The following is a 20094-nucleotide window of genomic DNA, read 5'->3' as shown; positions in this document are numbered from 1 at the left end:
AATCACAGAATAGATGATAATTGGGCGCATATACAGAGTGCTTACTGTCTGCTGGGCACTCTTCTAAGAGCTTTACCTGGATTATCTCATTTAATTCTCTTCCTCATCTTACGCAGTTGGTATTTATACATGTGGAAGATAAGGCAGAGAGAAGGTGACTACAAGGAAATGTGACATCAGCAGACATTTGAAAAGCACTTACCTATTAGGAATCGCCCTCTCTTACTGCTGGGAACCCTGAAACCAGTGAGAGAGCCCAGGCGAGTCCCAGTGGTGGCAGAGTTTGTCTCCTCAGGCTGAACACTTAGCCACTCTCTTCCACTGCCCTGAGTGGATGTGGAATTCTAACCAGATTCTACAACTGAGAAGCAGTATCCTGATTGCCTTAAACACTCTGAAAGACTAGTAGGGTCTTAATCCACTTCTAATGTTCCTTAGGAACCTGGTACACATTACACTAATTTTTATTCTTTTTAGTTTGCTAGCAAGAATTGTCTCTGGTTCAGTCTTGGATGACAAAGGGAGGTTTGGAACATGGCAGGAGAGTCATGTTTGGAAGTTGTATTTTGCCTAACTGGTGTTCTTTACTTTAGTGATCTGAACAACAGACTTGTGATACACTTAACTATCTACCTCCATTTCAAAACTGGCTTTTCAAGTTCTCAGAACCTCTTATCAGACTGAAACTCAGCCCAGGTTAGAACTGCCTGGTATCTCTGTGCTCTCCTGCCCCCGCTGCCCAAGAACCCTGATTTAGCATACTGCATTATCAAACAGCTTCTGCAGAATCTTGCTTGTGGAGGCTGCTTGTGTATGAGATAATCTTTTTTTAGCATCATTTTTTTTTTCTCCTCACCATGCTTATGACCATATTCCTCAAAAGGAAAGGAAGACTGTCCTCAGACTTGTTAAGAAACGCATGGTCCTTTTATGTGTATGCTTTACATTAACGTTTGTATACAATATGAATAGAAAATTGTAAATGTATACTGAATCAAAATCCAGGTGTGTACTTAGGCCATGATCATCAAGTAGGTGTCATATATCAACAGGACAATTATTATGTTTGTATTTTTAAATTGTAGCAATGAACTCTGTTTTAAATGCAACAGCATTTACTTTCCAAAGATTACGATTTATCCATGAGTCACATCGTCCTCCTAGGTCCTGTTTAAGAAGAACACACATCTTGGGGTATAGAGAAACCTAAACAGGGGTGTATCAGTTAGCTTTGTCAGGATAACAAACCATCCCCAAATCACAATTTGTTATCTCTTATGGTTATGAGGGTTAAATGAGATAATCTATGTAAAACTTCTACAACAGTACCTGGCAGAAAGTAAATACTGAGTGCTTCTTCCAATGGCCTCACTTGGGCTCAGTCATACAGATGGAGCGGTGGGTCACCTGGGGGCTGGCCTCTCTTTTCATATGGTCGTCATCCTCCAGGGGACTAGCCTGAGCTTCCACACATAGAGGTTTCAGTGCTCTTAGTAGTAAGAGGAGAAAAGCCCCAATATGCTAGTGCTATTCAAGCCTCTGCTTGCAGCATGTTTTCTGTTGTCCTCTCTGTCAAAGAAAGTCTCACAGCCAAACCCAGATTGGAAGAGCAGAGAAATTGATGCTACTTTTTTTTTTTTTGAGAATTATACCTTTTGTTTTAATACAAATAATGTAAGCATGCATACATATAAGTATATGGATTGACAGTTAGCTTTTGATACCCCCTCAACTAAAGAACTATTAAAAACACTTTGCCAGACAGAACCAGTTAATATGTTGACCACTGCTCAACACAGGCTGGTCTCCTTTTCTTACATGTGCTCCCCAGGTTCTGTTGCACCTTCTCTTCTAGGGGTACCCCACTTATTTCCGGGGCTGTGACTTTCCTAGCCCTTTGCCCTCCCTGTGAGTTGCCATACACTGACTGCTGAGAAGGCCGCAGATTACTGCCAATGAAGCTTCGCCTCACTCTCCCAAAATGCCCAAGGTTAAGAGCTTTTATTAACAGGGCATGTCTTTTCCATCAACACCACTTGTTGATCAGGGGTACTGCTAAGAATCTGTGGCTGGTTTGTTTTTTTTTTGGCAATCAAATATAGTCTGCCTTTGGTAAAAATGACTCACATTTCTCCTGCAAGAAAGATACGCTCACCCCCATTGTAGGATTTTCAGAAGCCTCATCCCATTAAGGCATCAGCCTCTAAGTCCAGAGGCTTATCCATGATCTGCATCACTTCTGGATACAGATGAGACCCCCTCAGATACAGCCCTTCAGATGTGGATCCTCTTGATCCTGAGACAATGAACTTTTTATTTTTTATTTTATTTTTTTTAACATCTTTATTGGAGTATAATTGCTTTACAATGGTGTGTTAGTTTCTGCTTTATAACAAAGTGAATCAGTTATACATATACATATGTCCCCATATCTCTTCCCTCTTGCATCTCCCTCCCTCCCATCCTCCCTATCCCACCCCTCTAGGTGGTCACAAAGCACCGAGCTGATCTCCCTGTGCTATGCGGCTGCTTCCCACTAGCCACCTATTTTATGTTTGGTAGTGTATGTATGTCCATGCCACTGCTGAGACAATGAACTTTTAAGTTATCTAGTTATCATAGATAACTATCATATATCTATATAGCGTATAAATATGATATATATATACTATATATATAACATAACTATCATATATTTTAGTTATCTAGTTATCATAGTTTTTAGTTATCATAAACAAGTTACTTCCCCATACACACCCAACGTATCATGGTGAAATAGGGAAAAGATAACACCCCCAAATCTACAGAAACAATATAAATAGCATCAGCACTCCACAGCAGCTCTATCCAGGTCCGTGCTGCTAGGTGTCCCCCAACTCCTGAGCAAGGGGAGGTTCCTTGATTAGGACCCAGTTCTCTTCCTCGGGAATGGTTCACTGGTGTCTATTTCTCTACTGTTCTTGGCTCTACCCTCTGAAACATTCTTCCTTTTCCATAAGAAATGGCTTATTTTTGCTTCTAAATAATTTCCTTAGCCTAGTTCTTACTGTAAAAAATTGAGCATCCAGAGGCCTCTTTTTCTTTGAATGGTCTCTGTCTCTTTTAGGTCATACTTTTGTGCTTGTCTGTAAAACCCTCTTAAAAACTTTGTGCATTTCCTAAGAATCCCATAGGGTTCAGGCCCCTGAAACCCACAGCCAGAATTTTTTTTCAAGTCAGACATATCTTTCTCTCCTCTGGGCTGAGCATCAAGCTGCTATGAGACAGTGCCTCAGGGAGTCTTAGAGGCCCTTTTGTCCAGCTGAGAAGCGCTATGAGGCACCACGTTAAATTTTACAAAGGTCTTCACTCTGAGGCCATTTCTTGCTCTAAAAGTCTTGTCCTCCAGCTGAAGAGACTGGAGAGATAAAAGATTTTCTTTTCCAGTCACGTGAGTTCTGGTTCTTCTCTATTTTCTCTAAATAATGCTTATTAACTAGATAATTCATTTTTCAGCTCATCCCTCTTTTGCAGAACCTTATATGCAGCTAGAAACACTCAGTGAACTCTTCCAACATTCTTCTTGGAGATGTTTGCAGCTAACTTCAAAGTTCATTGTGTATCTTTTTTTTTTTTTTTAAATGTGCCTATTTTATTTATTTTTATTTTATTTTTTGGCTGCATTGGGTCTTCGTTGCTGCGGGTGCACTTTCTCTAGTTGTGGTGAGCGGGGGCTACTCCCTGTTGCAGTGCACGGGCTTCTCATTGCGGTGGCCTCTCCTGTTGCAGAGCACGGGCTCTAGGCACATGGGCTTCAGCAGTTGCAGCACGCGGGCTCAGCAGTTGTGGCTCGCGGGCTCTAGAGCGCAGGCTCAGTTGCTGTGGCGCACAGGCCTTGTTGCTCCGCGGCATGTGGGATCTTCCCGGACCAGGGCTCGAACCCATGTCCCCTGCATTGGCAGGCGGATTCTTAAACACTGCGCCACCAGGGAAGGCCCCCATTGTGTATCTTTCATGCTGCCACAGACATCACTTTTGCCAGTTGTTTTGCTGCAGCAGAATGTGGGTTGCCTTTTTCCCTGACTGCTGTACAGTTTCCTCATCACTTCTCCAGTCTCCACGAACAGTTTGCATGCTATTTTTCTGGTTTTTGCTAATAGTTATCTCACTACTTTTCACCTGCTGTCTGGTCCCAAAGCTGATACTGAATATTTTAGGTTTTTGTTATGGCAACATGCTACTTCTAGGTACCAATTTCTGTATGTTAGTTTTTGTGGCTTAAGAAACTGCTACAAATCTTAATGGCTTCAACAGCAGTGATTAATTATTTCTCACAATTCTCTCGATTGGCTGATCCATCTTCTGTTGGTGTCTCCTGGCTCATTCATGTAGCTACAGTCAGTCGGTGGGTTAGCTGGGGGCTGGGTTCAGCCGGGATTACTAAAACCCCCGGGTCTCATCCTCCTGCAGGCTAGCCCAGGCTTCTTCATATGGTTGTATCATGGGTCTGTTACAAGAGTAATAAGCTGTTTTGCACAAGTGCTTTTCAAGCCTCTGCTTGCATTATATTTACTAACATCTCATTAGCCAAAGCAAGTTCCAGTCTAATGGCCACACTCCAAATTCAAGAAGTTGAGAAATAGTCTATGCCTCTTGATTGGAGGACATGGAAAGAATGTTGGTTGAAAAATTTTTTTCAACCGTTCACAAAGAGTACGTACATATTTGGGGGGGAAAGAATGGGCCACATAGGAAGTCAGGTCAAGAAAGTAGGTTATGAATTGATGGTCATCACATCATGGAAATAATCTGACAATTTGATGCTTTCATAGTTATTGTGAAGATTGTTGATGGGTTGGTTTTATATCAGTTGTCTAGTACAAAGGCAGGCTCACATTGGACACTCAGTTTGCCACTGACTGAGTTAGTTTTTCTTTCCTTGCTTTACTTAGGTTCGACTCTAGAGTGTTGCTGACCCACTTATAGCTTACCATTGTTAAGTGCTTGGTTTTTATATAATTTCTTGGTCTGATACAACCTGTATGGGGAGAGAGAGGAATGTCAACAGCAGTATATGGAGATGACTGAGGTAAGGTTTGACCTTGTAACCATGAGGAAAGAGAAACATTTCAAAACAAAAGTGCATCATCACACAGTTCAAAGATGTTAGTAATGATAATCTGAGTCACCAATAAATTGTGTCCAATGTTCTCTCTTTAAGGAAGCAATGAAATATGTCAGTGCAGTTTAGAAGAGGATTTCCAACAAAAAGGAGTGAATACTTTTCACATTTGAAGGGAGAAACTTTGGTTAGGTAAAAGTCGCTTACATGAGAAAACCTCATGCACTGATGATGTTGGATAATTGAGATTTTTCTGCAGTCGTGTAAAAAATGTCAGCTGAAAATAATAATTTGTTTCCTTGGAGGATTAAAGAGGAGTAACCAGCCAACAGGATTAGGATCAGTGGCTTATAGGACTTTAAGAGGAAGAGGAACAGAAAAAGAAATGTAAAAATTCTGTGGGATTGTCCTTAGCTTGTATTATGAGTTGGAAAAGAAAAGTCATTAATGATTCTGAAAACTCTATTGACTTCTCTTTTTTAAAAAAATACTCCAAAAAAAAATACTTTATATTTTTATGAAATATAAAGTTTAATTAAACTAGACTCAATGATTTATTCCCCATCATCTTTTCTTTCTACATAGATTTCCTCTGTATTTTCCAGACAAAAGTTTGCTTCATATTCCAAGGCCAAAGCCAAATCAGATGTAAGATACAGCAACAACAACTGTGTTTGTTTGTAAATGCTGATACAGATAACAGTGGAAAAACTCCTATGGATGATTTGACCCTTGCACCTGGAGCGCTCCTCTCTTTACTTTCTCCCTTAGCAAGGCCATCTGCTAGCATTCCCTCACCTGTCAATTGTATGCCCCCGACTGTAAAACTTCTACCTCCAAGTATCAGTGCTTTGGTATTTCAACAGTCTTGGGTCAGTCATAACCATAGTGAATCTTTGTTAGAAGAGAATTATCTGTGATTGCTAATAATTTTGTGGGCTTTTGGACAGTTATGATGAGTGACTACCTGATTGAGTGCTCTAATAACTGAAACATTACAGTGTTGGGGAAACTGATATGAAGAAATTATTGTGGGAGAGAAGGTAATGGTTGTAATAGTGAAAAGATTTTCATGTGTTCATCCAGATCTAGGTTATTAGAAGCTAATAATTGCTCCAAATATAAAACCTCAATTAGGGAATGCTACGATCTGGATGCTTGTGTTCCCCGCAAAATTGATATGTTGAAATCCTAACCCCCAAGGTGATGGTATTGGGAGGTGAGGTCTTTGGGAAGTGACTAGGTCATGAGGCCCCATAAAAGAGACCCCAGACAGCTTGCTTGCCACTTCTGCCATGTGAGGTTACAGTGAGAAGAAGCCCATTTATGAACGAGGAAGCAGGCCTTTACCAGACACAGAAACTGACCATGCTGGCACCCTGATTTCAGACTTCCAGCCTCCAGAACTGTGAGAAATAAATTTCTGTTGTTTACAAGCAAATTTCTGTTGCTTATAAGCCGTCCAGTATGTAGTATGTTGTTATAGCAACCCCGTGTCCTCAAGTCCATTCTCTACGTCTGCGTCTTTATTCCTGTCCTGCCCCTAGGTTCCTCAGAACCATTTTTTTTTAGATTCCATATATATGTGTTAGCATACGGTATTTATTTTTCTCTTTCTGACTTGCTTCACTGTGTATGAAAGTCTCTAGGGCCATCCACCCCACTACAAATAACTCAGTTTTGTTTCTTTTTATGACTGAGTAATATTCCATTGTATATATGTGCCACATCTTCTTTATCCATTCATCTGTCGATGAACACTTAGGTTGCTTCCATGTCCTGGCTAATGTAAATAGAGCTGCAATGAACATTGTGGTACATGACTCTTTTTGAATTATGGTTTTCTCAGGGTATATGCCCAGTAGTGGGATTGCTGGGTCGTATGGGAGTTCTATTTTTAGTTTTTTAAGGAACCTCCATACTGTTCTCCATAGTGGCTGTATCAATTTACATTCCCACCAACAGTGCAAGAGGGTTCCCTTTTCTCCACACCCTCTCCAGCATTTATTCTTTGTAGATTTTTTTGATGCCATTTTGACTGGTGTGAGGTGATACCTCATTATAGTTTTGATTTGCATTTCTCTAATGATTAGTGATGTTGAGCATCCTTTCATGTGTTTGTTGGCAATCTGTATATCTTCTTTGGAGAAATGTCTGTTTAGGTCTTCTGCCCATTTTTGGATTGCGTTGTTTGGTTTTTTTTGCTATTGAGCTGCATGAGCTGCTTGTAAATTTTGGAGATTAATCCTTTGTCAGTTGCTTCATTTGCAAATATTTTCTCCCATTCTGAGGGTTGTCCTTTCATCTTGTTTATGGTTTCCTTTGCTATGCAAAAGCTTTTAAGTTTCATTAGGTCCCATTTGTTTATTTTTGTTTTTATTTCCATTCCTCTAGGAGGTGGGTCAAAAAAGATCTTGCTGTGATTTATGTCATAGAGTGTTCTGCCTATGTTTTCCTCTAAGAGTTTTATAGTGTCTGGCCTTACATTTAGGTCACTAATCCATTTTGAGTTTATTTTTGTGTATGGTGTTAGGGAGTGTTCTAATTTCATTCTTTCACATGTAGCTGTCCAGTTTTCCCAGCACCACTTATTGAAGAGGCTGTCTTTTCTCCATTGTATATTCTTGCCTCCTTTATCAAAAATAAGGTGACCATATGTGCGTGGGTTTATCTCTGGGTTTTCTGTCCTGTTCCATTGATCTATATTTCTGTTTTTGTGCCAGTACCATACTGTCTTGATTACTGTAGCTTTGTACTATAGTCTGAAGTCTGGGAGCCTGATTCCTCCAGCTCCGTTTTTCTTTCTCAAGATTGCTTTGGCTATTCGGGGTCTTTTGTGTTTCCATACAAATTGTGAAATTTTTTGTTCTAGTTCTGTGAAAAATGCCAGTGGTAATTTGATAGGGATTGCATTGAATCTGTAGATTGCTTTGGGTAGTATAGTCATCTTCACAATGTTGATTCTTCCAATGCATGAACATGATATATCTCTCCATCTGTTTGTATCATCTTTAATTTCTTTCAGCAGTGTCTTATAGTTTTCTGCATACAAGTCTTTTATCTCCTTAGGTAGGTTTATTTCTAGGTATTTTATTCTTTTTTGTTGCAGTGGTAAATGGGAGTGTTTCCTTAATTTCTCTTTCAGATTTTTCAGCATTAGTGTATAGGAATGCAAGGGACTTCTGTGCATTAATTTTGTATCCTGCTACTTTACCCAATTCATTAATTACCTCTAGTAGTTTTCTGGTAGTATCTTTAGGATTCTCTATGTATAGTATCACGTCATCTGCAAACAGTGACAGCTTTACTTCTTCTTTTCCAATTTGGATTCCTTTTATTTCTTTTTCTTCTCTGATTGCTGTGGCTAAAACTTCCAAAACTATGTTGAATAATAGTGGTGAGAGTGGACAACCTTGCCTTGTTCCTGATCTTAGAGGAAATGGTTTCAGTTTTTCACCATTGAGAACGACGTTGGCTGTGGGTTTGTCATACATGGCCTTTATTATGTTGAGGTAAGTTCCCTCTATGCCTACTTTCTGGAGGGTTTTTATAAGTGGGTGTTGAATTTTGTCAAAAGCTTTTTCTTCATCTATTGAGATGATCATATGATTTTTCTCCTTCAATTTGTTAATATGGTGTATCACATTGATTGATTTGCATATATTGAAGAATCCTTGCATTCCTGGGATAAACCCCACTTGATCATGGTGTATGATCCTTTTAATGTGCTGTTGGATTTTGTTTGCTAGTATTTTGTTGAGGATTTTTGCATCTATGTTCATCAGTGATATTGGCCTGTAGTTTTCTTTCTTTGTGACATCTTTGTCTGGTTTTGGTATCAGGGTGATGGTGGCCTCGTAGAATGAGTTGGGGAGTGTTCCTCCCTCTGCTATATTTTGGAAGAGTTTGAGAAGGATAGGTATTAGCTCTTATCTAAATGTTTGGTGGAATTCGCCTGTGAAGCCATCTGGTTCTGGGCTTTTGTTTCTTGGAAGATTTTTAATCACAGTCTCAATTTCAGTGCTTGTGATCGGTCTGTTTATATTTTCTATTTCTTCCTGGTTCAGTCTTGGAAAGTTGTGCTTTTCTAAGAATTTGTCCATTTATTTCAGGTTGTCCATTTTACTGGCATATAGTTGCTTGTAGTAATCTCTCATGATCCCTTGTATTTCTGCAGTATCAGTTGTTACTTATCCTTTTTCATTTCTAATTTTATTGATTTGAGTCTTCTCCCTTTTTTTCTTGATGAGTCTGGCTAATGGTTTGTCAGTTTTGTTTATCTTCTCAAAGAACCAGCTTTTAGTTTTACTGATTTTTGCTATCATTTCCTTCATTTCTTTTTCATTTATTTCTGATCTGATCTTTATGATTTCTTTCCTTCTGCTAGCTTTGGGGTTTTTTTGTTCTTCTTTCTCTAATTGCTTTAGGTGTAAGGTTAGGTTGTTTATTTGAGATGTTTCTGGTTTCTTGAAATAGGATTGTATTGCTATAAACTTCCCTCTTAGAACTGCTTTTGCTGCATCTCATAGGTTTTGGGTCATCGTGTTTTCATTGTCATTTGTTTGTAGGTATTTTTTGATTTCCTCTTTGTTTCTTCAGTGAGCTTTTGGTTATTTAGTAGTGTATTGTTTAGCCTCCATGTGTTTGTATTTTTTACTGTAATTGATAGCTAGTCTCATAGCGTTGTTGTCGGAAAAGATACTTGATATGATTTCAATTTTCTTAAATTTACCAAGGCTTGATTTGTAACCCAAGATATGATCTATCCTGGAGAATGTTCCATGAGAACTTGAGAAGAATGTGTATTCTGTTGTTTTTGGATGGAATGTCCTATAAATATCAATTAAGTCCATCTTGTTTAATGTATCATTTAAACCTTGTGTTTCCTTATGTATTTTCATTTTGGATGATCTGTCCACTGATGAAAGTGGGGTGTGTTAAAGTCCCCTACTATGATTCTCTAACTGTCGATTTCCCCTTTTATGGCTGTTAGCATTTGCCTTATGTATTGAGGTGCTCCTGTGTTGGGTGCATAAATATTTATAATTGTTATAGCTTCTTCTTGGATTGATCCCTTGATCATTATGTAGTGTCCTTCTTTGTCTCTTGTAATAGTCTTTATTTTAAAGTCTATTTTTTCTGATATGAGAATTGCTACTCCAGCTTTCTTTTGATTTCCATTTGCATGGAATATCTTTTTCCATCCTCTCACTTTCAGTCCATATGTATCCCTAGGTCTGAAGTGGGTCTCTTGTAGACAGTATATATACGGGTCTTGTTTTTGTATCCATTCAGCCAATCTGTGTCTTTTGGTGGGAGCATTTAATCCATTTACATTTAAGGTAATTATTGATATATATGTTCCTATTACCATTCTCTTAATTGTTTTGGGTTTGTTATTGTAGGTCTTTTCCCTCTCTTGTGTTTCCTGCCTAGGGAAGTTCCTTTAGCGTTTGTAAAGCTGGTTTGGTGGTGCTGAATTCTCTTAGCTTTTGCTTGTCTGTAAAGGTTTTAATTTCTCTGTTGAATCTGAATGAGATCCTTGCTGGGTAGAGTAATCTTGGTTGTAGGTTTTTCCCTTTCATCATTTTAAATATGTCTTGCCACTCCCTTCTGGCTTGCAGAGTTTCTGCTGAAAGATCAGCTGTTAACCTTATGGGGATTCCCTTGTATGTTATTTGTTGTTTTTCCCTTGCTGCTTTTAATATTTTTTCTTTGTATTTAATTTTTGATAGTTTGATTAATATGTGTTTTGGCATGTTTCTCCTTGGATTTATCCTGTATGGGACTCTCTGTGCTTCCTGGACTTGATTGACTATTCCCTTTCCCATATTAGGGAAGTTTTCAACTATAATGTCTTCAAATATTTTCTCAGTCCCTTTCTTTTTCTCTTCTTCTTCTGGGACCCCTATAATTCGAATGTTGGTGCATTTAATATTGTCCCAGAGGTCTCTGAGATGTTCCTCAATTCTTTTCATTCTTTTTTCCTTATTCTGCTCTGAAGTAGTTATTTCCACTATTTTATGTTCCAGGTCACTTATCCTTTCTTCTGCCTCAGTTATTCTGCTATTGATTCCTTCTAGAGAACTTTTAATTTCATTTATTGTGTTGTTCATCATTGTTTGTTTGCTCTTTAGTTCTTCTGGGTCCTTGTGAAACGTTTCTTGTATTTTCTCCATTCTATTTCCAAGATTTTGGATCATCTTTACTATCATTATTCTGAATTCTTTTTCAGGTAGACTGCCTATTTCCTCTTCATTTGTTTGGTCTGGTGGGTTTTTACCTTCTGCATCTGCTGTATGTTTCTCTGTCTTCTCATTTTGCTTAACTTACTGTGTTTGGGGTCTCCTTTTCGCAGGTTGCAGGTTTGTAGTTCCCGTTGTTTTTGGTGTCTGCCCCCAGTGGCTAAGGTTGGTTCAGTGGGTTGTGTGGGCTTCCTGGTGGAGGGGACTAGTGCCTGTGTTCTGGTGGATGAGGCTGGATCTTGTCTTTCTGGTGGGCAGGACCGCATCCAGTGGTGTGTTTTGGGGTGTCTGTGACCTTATTATGATATTAGGCAGCCTCTCTGCTAATGGGTGGGGTTGTGTTCCTGTCTCGCTAGTTGTTTGGCATAGGGTGTCCAGCACTGTAGCTTGCTGGTCGTTGAGTGGAGCTGGGTCTTAGCGTTGAGATGGTGATCTCTGGGAGAGCTTTCGCCATTTGATATTACGTGGAGCCTGGATGTCTCTGGTGGGCCAATGTCCTGAACTCGGCTCTCCCATCTCAGAGGCGCAGGCCTGACACCCAGCTGGAGCACCAAGACCCTGTCAGCCACATGGCTCAGAAGAAAAGAAAGAAAAAAAGAAAGAAAAAAAGAAAATGAAAAGAAATAAAGTTATTAAAATAAAAAAATTTTTAATTATTAAAAATAAAAAAATTAAAAAGTAATTAAAAAAAAAAGAAAATAGAAAGGAAGAAGAGGGCAACCAAACCAAAAAACAAATCCATCAATGATAACAAGTGCTAAAAACTATATTAAAAAACAAACAAACAAAAAAAATGGACAGACATAACCCTAGGACAAATGGTAAAAGCAAAGCTATATAGACAAAATCACACAAAGAAGCATACACATACACACTCACAAAAAGAGAACAAGGAAATAAATATATATATCTATATATAAAAGAAAAAGGAAGACAGCAACTAAATCAATAAACAAATCTACCAATGATAAACTCTAAATACTAAACTAAGATAAACATAAAACCAGAAACCAGTCACTCGCATACAGCAAACCCCAAGTCTACAGTTGCTCCCAAATTCCACCTCCTCAATTTGGGATGATTCGTTGTCTATTCAGGTATTCCACAGATGCAGGGTACATCAAGTTGATTGCGGAGATTTAATCCGCTGCTTCTGAGGTTGCCGGGGGAAATTTCCCTTTCTCTTCTTTGTTCGCACAGCTCCCGGGGTTCAGCTTCTAATTTGGCCCCACCTCTGCGTGTAGGTCGCCTGAGGGCATCTGTTCTTCGCTCACACAGGACGGGGTTAAAGGAGCAGCTGCTTCGGGTGCTCTGGCTCCCTCGGGCGGGGGTGGGGGGCAGGGAGGGGTACGGATGCGGGGCGAGCCTGCGGCGGCAGAGGCCGGCGTGACGTTGCACCAGCCTGAGGTGCGCCGTGCGTTCTCCCGGGGAAGTTGTCCCCGGATCACAGGACCCTGGCCGTGGCGGGCTGCACAGGCTCCCGGGAGGGGCGGTGTGGATAGTGACCTGTGCTCGCACACAGGCTTCTTGGTGGCGGCAGCAGCAGCCTTAGCGTCTCATGCCCGTCTCTGGGGTCCGCGCTGATAGCCGCGGCTCGCGCCCGTCTCTGGAGCTCGTCCAGGCGGCGATCCGAATCCCCTCTCCTTGCGCACCAGGAAACAAAGAGGCAAGAAAAAGTCTCTTGCCTGTTCGGCAGCTCCAGACCTTTTCCCGGACTCCCTCCCGGCCAGCTGTGGCGCACTAGCCCCTTCAGGTTGTGTTCACGCCGCCAACCCCAGTCCTCTCCCTGCGAGCCGACCGAAGCCCGCGCCTCAGCTCCCAGCCCCCGCCCACCCCGGCGGGTGAGCAGACAAGCCTCTCGGGCTGGTGAGTGCTGCTCGGCATCGATCCTCTGTGCGGGACTCTCTCTGCTTTGCCCTCCACACCCCTGTTGCTGCGCTCTCCTCCGTGGCTCCGAAGCTCCCCCCTCCGCCCCCCGCAGTCTCCGCCCGCGAAGGGGCTTCCTAGTGTGTGGAAACCCTTCCTCCCTCACAGCTCCCTCCCAGTGGTGCGGGTCCCATCCCTATTCTTTTGTCTCTGTTTTTTCTTTTTTCTTTTGCCCTACCCAGGTACGTGGGGAGTTTCTTGCCTTTTGGGAGGTCTGAGGTCTTCTGCCAGCATTCAGTAGGTGTTCTGTAGGAGCTGTTCCACATGTAGGTGTATTTCTGATGTATTTGTGGGGAGGAAGGTGATCTCTGCGTCTTACTCCTTCACCATCTTGAAGGTCTCCCCCATTTTAACCTTTTGGGGAACATTTTTAGAAGCCTCTTGGCTGACTTTCTGTTGTAGTTTTCCTAATGTTTCCTCCTTGGCAACCAGGAAACCTTCTAGATCAGTGGGACCAACTCATTCGGGGCTGGGCTGGACCAGGAAAGGTAGGCCGGAAGGCAAGGTAAAGGCTACTTTCTTGTCTACACCTCCATAGAGAATCTTGAGTTCCCCACACCCTTCCTCTCTCCTTACCAGATTATGGACTTGAGCCTTCAAGTGAGCTTAGACCTTCACCTGATTTAGGACCCATGGCTTCATGTTGTTAGGTCTTGAGAAGGAATGACTGCCTCTGAATATATTCTTCCAAGGCCATTTTCTATATGATTGCAGTACACTTTGCTCTTCATATTATGAATGAAATGATTCCCCCGAATAGCTTTTTCAGGGCTTTAGGAGAGTAATACAGAGCCTGGGACCTGTCTAGGACTAGTGAGAGACCAACAAGCAGGCTCCTAATGTTCTGGTGTGTGATGCTGCCCCTTAACCACCCCTTACCTTCCATGATAGTGCCTCCTAAGCCTTCCTTGCATCTATCACCATTTCTTGCCTTGTTCATCAAAATTTATCCATTCTCTGTCCTATCCACTTGTTTCAGAGTAGAATATATTGGATACTAACATAAGCAGATAAATACAGCTCAACTTGATGCTAGCCAACTAATGTACTTTCCCCATGTCATATAAGGTGGTAACCTGATTGCAATGCATGCACCTTAAAGAAGGACTTTAAAAAGTTAGTCCTTTACATATATACACTACCAAATGTAAAATAGATAGCTAGTGGGAAGCAGCTGCATAGCACAGGGAGATCAGCTCGGTGCTTTGTGACCACCTAGAGGGGTGGGATGGATAGGGAGGGTGGGAGGGAGATGCAAGAGGGAGGGGCTATGGGGATATATGTACACGTATAGCTGATTCACTTTGTTATACAGCAGAAGCTAACACAACATTTTAAAGCAATTATACTGCAATAAAGATGTTAAAAAAAATAATGCAATAAATATAATATTTCACTTTCACATTTTTCAGTAAAAAAAGAAGTTAGTCCTTTAAACAAATACTTATAGTTTTCTGGGGCTTCATTTAATTAATAAATCTACATGGACATTATAAAAATGTTGGAAAATACAGAAAAGCACAAGGAAGTAATTAAAACCATTTATAATTCCACTATTTGAAGAAAACTACATTTTGATGTGTATTATTCAAGTCTTTATTTCAGGATGTATGCATGGTAGCACTGCTCATTCTCTTCCCTTTACATAGTTTTTCTACCCAAAATGGTATTTACACTTTTCATCCCATTATAGCCTTCTAAACTCTGTGATTATGTGGCAGTCAATACCTCATTTTTGCGCCTTTAAATCATTTTTGAATTTCTGTGAAAACTGTGGTGATGAAAATATTTACAGCAGTGAGCTTCACATACCCCTGCATATATCCATAGAATAAATGTACTTAAGACAAAACAAATACACATTTTAAAAGCTTTTATACATATTATTAAACTGCCCTCAAAAAGGTTCTATCAATTTGCCCTCCTATAAGCATTTTTTTCAGCGTTCACAGAATTCTCTTTTAAATCATTATCTAAAAAAACTCCTGCCAGCTTAGGGGGAAAAAAGAAATCTCAGTGGTTTAATTTGCATTTCCTTGTTTTGATAGTGAAGTCCCTCATGCTCACCTTTATACACCTGCTGGAGATAGTTGACTGTAGTGGTTAAGTGGGGCTACTCTAGAGGCGGACTCTTCACTTACCAGGGACCTTGGGTACGTTCCTTAACCTCCTTAAACTCACTTACCAACTCTGATAATAGCAACACCTACTTCATGAAGTCCGTATGAAGATTAAAGAGGGTAGCACATGAAAAGGGCCTAGAACATGTTTACTGGCATTACAGTAAGTACCTGATACATATTAACTATCCCTGTGTTCGCTGGCATTTATAGTTCTTCTTATATGAATTGCCTTTTCATCGTCTTTGGGCAAGTGGTTTTTTTGTTTTGGGGAGGCAGGAGTTTTTAATATTGATACATTAAGTACGTTAACCCATTATCTGCCATATATTGAAATCCCCCCCCCCCAACTTGTGGTTTGTCTTTAAATTTTGTTCGAAATGAGGAAATATTTGGATATCAGGCAGTTCAGGCCAGGGAAGGCACAGTTTTGGTCCACCTGGGTCTTTTTTCTGCCTCTCAGTTGTGCTTCTAGGAGTCACCTTCTCCATCACTGAGAAAGTCCGGTATTGATTTTTGTCACTAGAAAGCAGAAATGGCATTTTAAGCAGGATAACTTGTATTAAAAATCACCACTATGGAATAAAACCTTGCTTAATTTATGTAAATAATGACCATGGCAGACAAGAACCCGTGGTTAGTATTTCACTATTTTCCATTTATCACTAAATCCAACTTGTCAGCATTCCATTAGTGGGGCGGTAAAATTAATTACTTCAACTTGAGAGAAGCTTCTAATTTGAGAGCAAGATCCCTGATAGATTGAGTAGACATTAAATGTTGCTATTGACATTTTCCCTCTCTTTTCTGCAAATTATATAGTAGAAAGAAATCTTTCTAGCCACAAAATCTTATATAAAAGGGCAAAATGTTTATTATTTTGGCATCTATACACGCTGTTAAAAATGAAAGTTTTTTACTTCATTGGAAAAAATATGGACATAGAGAACACTGTTGTGCCTTGCTAAGCAGGGAACTGATCAGAACCACTCTTATAAAAACACGGAAATGCTGTTTGAGCTGCCAACTTGTTTCAAGAAGCCATTAAAAATGGGCAAACATTGCTGCTCTGTGATGGATAAATGGGAGTTATATTACTGCTACTAGGGTTGTGTACGATTGAAATTTTCCATATAAAACTTTCTTTTAAAAAGTTTTGTTGGGGCTTCCCTGGTGGCGCAGTGGTTAAGAATCCGCCTGCCAATGCAGGGGACACGGGTTCGAGCCCTGCTCCGGGAAGATCCCACATGCCAAGGAGCAACTAAGCCCGGGTGCCACAGCTACCGAAGCCCACGCACCTAGAGCCCTTGCTCTGGAACAAGAGAAGTCACCGCAATGAGAAGCACGCGCACTGCAACGAAGAGTAGCCCCTGCTCGCTTGCAACTAGAGAAAGCCCTTGTGCAGCAACGAAGACCCAACGCAGCCAAAAAATAGATAAATTAAATAAATAAATAAATAAATTTAAATTTAAAAAAAAAAGTTTTGTTAATGATACACCACTAGGGACCTCGGGAAAAGCTGAACATCTTTCACTTCTGATTCTTCATAGGGCTTGTGCTATGTGATTCCCACCTAGATAAATATCTTCTTTCTGCTCACCTCTCCTACTTATTAAAATCACATAAAACACTTAACTATTTCTCTATCTCTTTTACTCTTAATATCTTCCAGTAGAATATATTTTGGGGTTTTCCCCCCAAATATTTTTAAGCACTGAGTATCAAACAGACATTCAAACTGAAGTATGTACAGGTGATATTAAGCAGAAGAGCAAGGAGATTTCAACTTCCAGATTTTATACTTCCTTTTTAGATTTTTGTCTTTGTTCATTTTGTTGTTGTTTTACTTTAAGCATGTTTTATTATAACATTTTTAAGGTAAAAAATTAAACCATGATTTCTATCATTAAAAAAATATTCTTATGATGTACAGGATGCTCACCAGTGCTGAAATAGACACAGGATAGACAACACTTAGAGTTGGCCCCAAAGCCTTGTAAATTGACTGGTCTTAATTAACAATCATTATCCTTGCAAGTCTTTTCTTCTTATTTTTCTTTTCTCTGGTGTGCTTTGATTTGCGATTATTGGAGAACTGTAAAGCAAGAAAAAGAGATGGATTCCCAATGCAATCTAAAATTTGAAACTGCTGATTGAGTTCCGGGCACCTCCGCTATTGCACTGAGATACTACAAGCTATAAAATACAAGTGTGTTCGTGACTCTCAGTCACGTTAGTCCTTTACTCGTAAGCAAAATGTTCTGAAACATTTAGCTCCTTTAGTGCATTTCTTACCTACACCCAGGAGTAAAGCATTGGGAGTGCTGAGCAGTGAGCAGAAGGTTTCTTTATTTCAATCTTTAATTCCCTCAATGCAAATATCTGACTCTCGATAAATTAAATTCTGAGGAATTTAACCTCAGTATCTCTATTTACAGGCATAATGAAGGACCGGCTAGTAGAATTTGTGGAGTTAACCAAGCGGTATGAACAGCAGTTCCCAGACAAGGACAATGAATTTGACTCGCCCCCCGAGGATATCGTGTTCGAGACGGACCACATCCTGGAATCCTTGTACCGAGACATTCAGGACCTTCAGGAGGAAAACCAGCAGCTGATTGCCGACGTGAAGCGGCTGGGAAAGCAGAACACCCGCTTCCTCACGTCCATGCGGCGCCTCAGCAGCATCAAGCGCGACACCAACTCGATTGCCAAGGACATCAAGGCCCGGGGCGAGAGCATCCACCGCAAGCTGAGCGCCATGAAGGCGCTGAGCGAGGACGCCGAGGCCCAGCACGGCGCGCACTCGGCCGTGGCGCGCATCGCGCGCGCACAGTACAGCGCTCTCACCCGCCCCTTCCAGGCCGCCATGCACGAGTACAACCAGGCCGAGATGAAGCAGCGCGAAAACTGCAAGATCCGCATCCAGCGCCAGCTGGAGATCATGGGCAAGGACGTGTCGGGCGACCAGATCGAGGACATGTTCGAACAAGGCAAGTGGGACGTGTTCTCTGAGAACCTGCTGGCTGACGTGAAGGGCGCGCGGGCGGCCCTCAACGAGATCGAGAGCCGCCACCGCGAGATGCTGCGGCTGGAGAGCCGCATCCGCGACCTGCACGACCTCTTCCTGCAGATGGCCATGCTGGTGGAGCAGCAGGCGGACACCCTGGACGTCATCGAGTTCAACGTGCAGAAGACCCTCGACTACACCGGCCAGGCCAAGGTGCAGGTGCGCAAGGCCGTGCAGTACACGAAGAAGAATCCCTGCCGGACCGTCTGCTGCTCCTGCTGCCCCTGCTTCGACTAGCAGGGGGCCCAGGCCGCCACACCCCATCCCCGACCGGAATGGGCCGGGAAGCACGCTGGGAAAGATTTTGCGGCTGTCTGCACTGGGGTGCGTTGCCCTAATCCCTAGGGACCTCAGTCTTCAGAGAAGGAAAAAACTCGAGGTCCAAGAATTGCAGTCCAGCTAGTACTTGGAACGAGAGTTGATCCCACCTGCTGTTTCCTCTGTAAGGACAGATGCCTACTGAAGTTCTGTGAGGTCATTATATGGCACATAGCACCCTTGCCTCTTAAAGGAAGACAAATAAGGAACTGACGTGGTAGCGTACTCTACGGTAGATGTCCAAGGCATGTTTGTACATGGACCTCTAGGAGGAAGTCAGTTCTGCATCGGCTCACAGTATGAACTCGTTATCAAGGCTTCATTTACCCTGTCCTGAAAGTACCTCTGTTGTGTTCATTTTCGAGTGAACCGATCTTGGGAAAAACTGCACATCTTCCATTTCTGATTCTTCATCTGGTTTATGCTATGTGATTCCCACCTGGATGTATATCTTCTTTCTGCTCACCTCCTCTACTTATTAAAATCACATTTAACACTTACTATTATTTCCTTACCTCTTTACTTTTAATATCTTCCATCAGAATGTATTTTGGGAGTTTTTTTCCCAAAGATTTTTAAGCACTGAGTATTGAACAAGCACTCAAATTGAAGTATGTTTGTCACATTATATATATTTTTCATAAATAAAAATAATTTAAAATTTATCTTTGTACTTGATTATTACAAACGCACATATATGTAAATGTAAACTACCAATATTTACTAATGCACGTACATAATGACCAGTTGGTTTAACTTTACTTTTGTAAATATGGTATATAAATATCGATGAAACATTTTTACTGGTTGTTGGTGTTGGTTTGCTTGTTATGAGTTCATCTCACTCCCATCTATATCTCCATAGTCCAGTTTGGGTCAAAACTTTATTTTGAACAACTCTGTGTTGGTTACTATGGTAAAGAACAGGTGTCAAATTCTGAAAATACATACAGAACTAGAAATATTAAAAAACGGTCTTAGAAATAATTACTTTTGTTTTACTGTGGCCCATTCTTTTCATGCATGGAAATGTAGTAATTTAAAATAAAATAATTCTGGTTTTCATGTTAGTTTAATAAACATTACATTATAAACATCCTGTTTATGCATTTGTGTGTTGACCATTTAAATCTTAGTCTACGTTTTCAATTACTCTTTTAAAAAATTCTTCTACTACCTGCTTGAGGCTTCAACAACTGGATGGAACTCTGAATGGGGGGGGATGAAAAATAATTCACGTGGGGTATGTTGCCTTCTCTCCTGAGTTATTTATAATAGTTTAGCAAAATCATCATGTTTTGGAGATTTGGTTTC

General features: G+C 40.9%; 1 protein-coding gene across 2 annotated transcripts in view; it reads left to right on the top strand.

Moving 5' to 3' along the window:
* The window catches only part of STX11 (syntaxin 11), a 35672-nt gene extending 16313 nt beyond the window's left edge, over positions 1–19359 (top strand). For both annotated transcript variants that reach the window (XM_061207354.1, XM_061207355.1), the window contains exon 2: positions 17831–19359. In XM_061207354.1, coding sequence (XP_061063337.1) covers positions 17831–18699 — 869 coding nt within the window. In that variant the 3' untranslated portion in view covers positions 18700–19359. The remainder of the gene's footprint in view (positions 1–17830) is intronic.
* The last annotated feature ends 735 nt before the right edge of the window (positions 19360–20094 follow it).

Source organism: Eubalaena glacialis, chromosome 12, assembly GCF_028564815.1.
Source record: "Eubalaena glacialis isolate mEubGla1 chromosome 12, mEubGla1.1.hap2.+ XY, whole genome shotgun sequence".
Classification (NCBI taxonomy): Eukaryota; Metazoa; Chordata; class Mammalia; order Artiodactyla; family Balaenidae; genus Eubalaena; species Eubalaena glacialis.
This window is presented reverse-complemented; position numbering and strand designations above follow the sequence as displayed.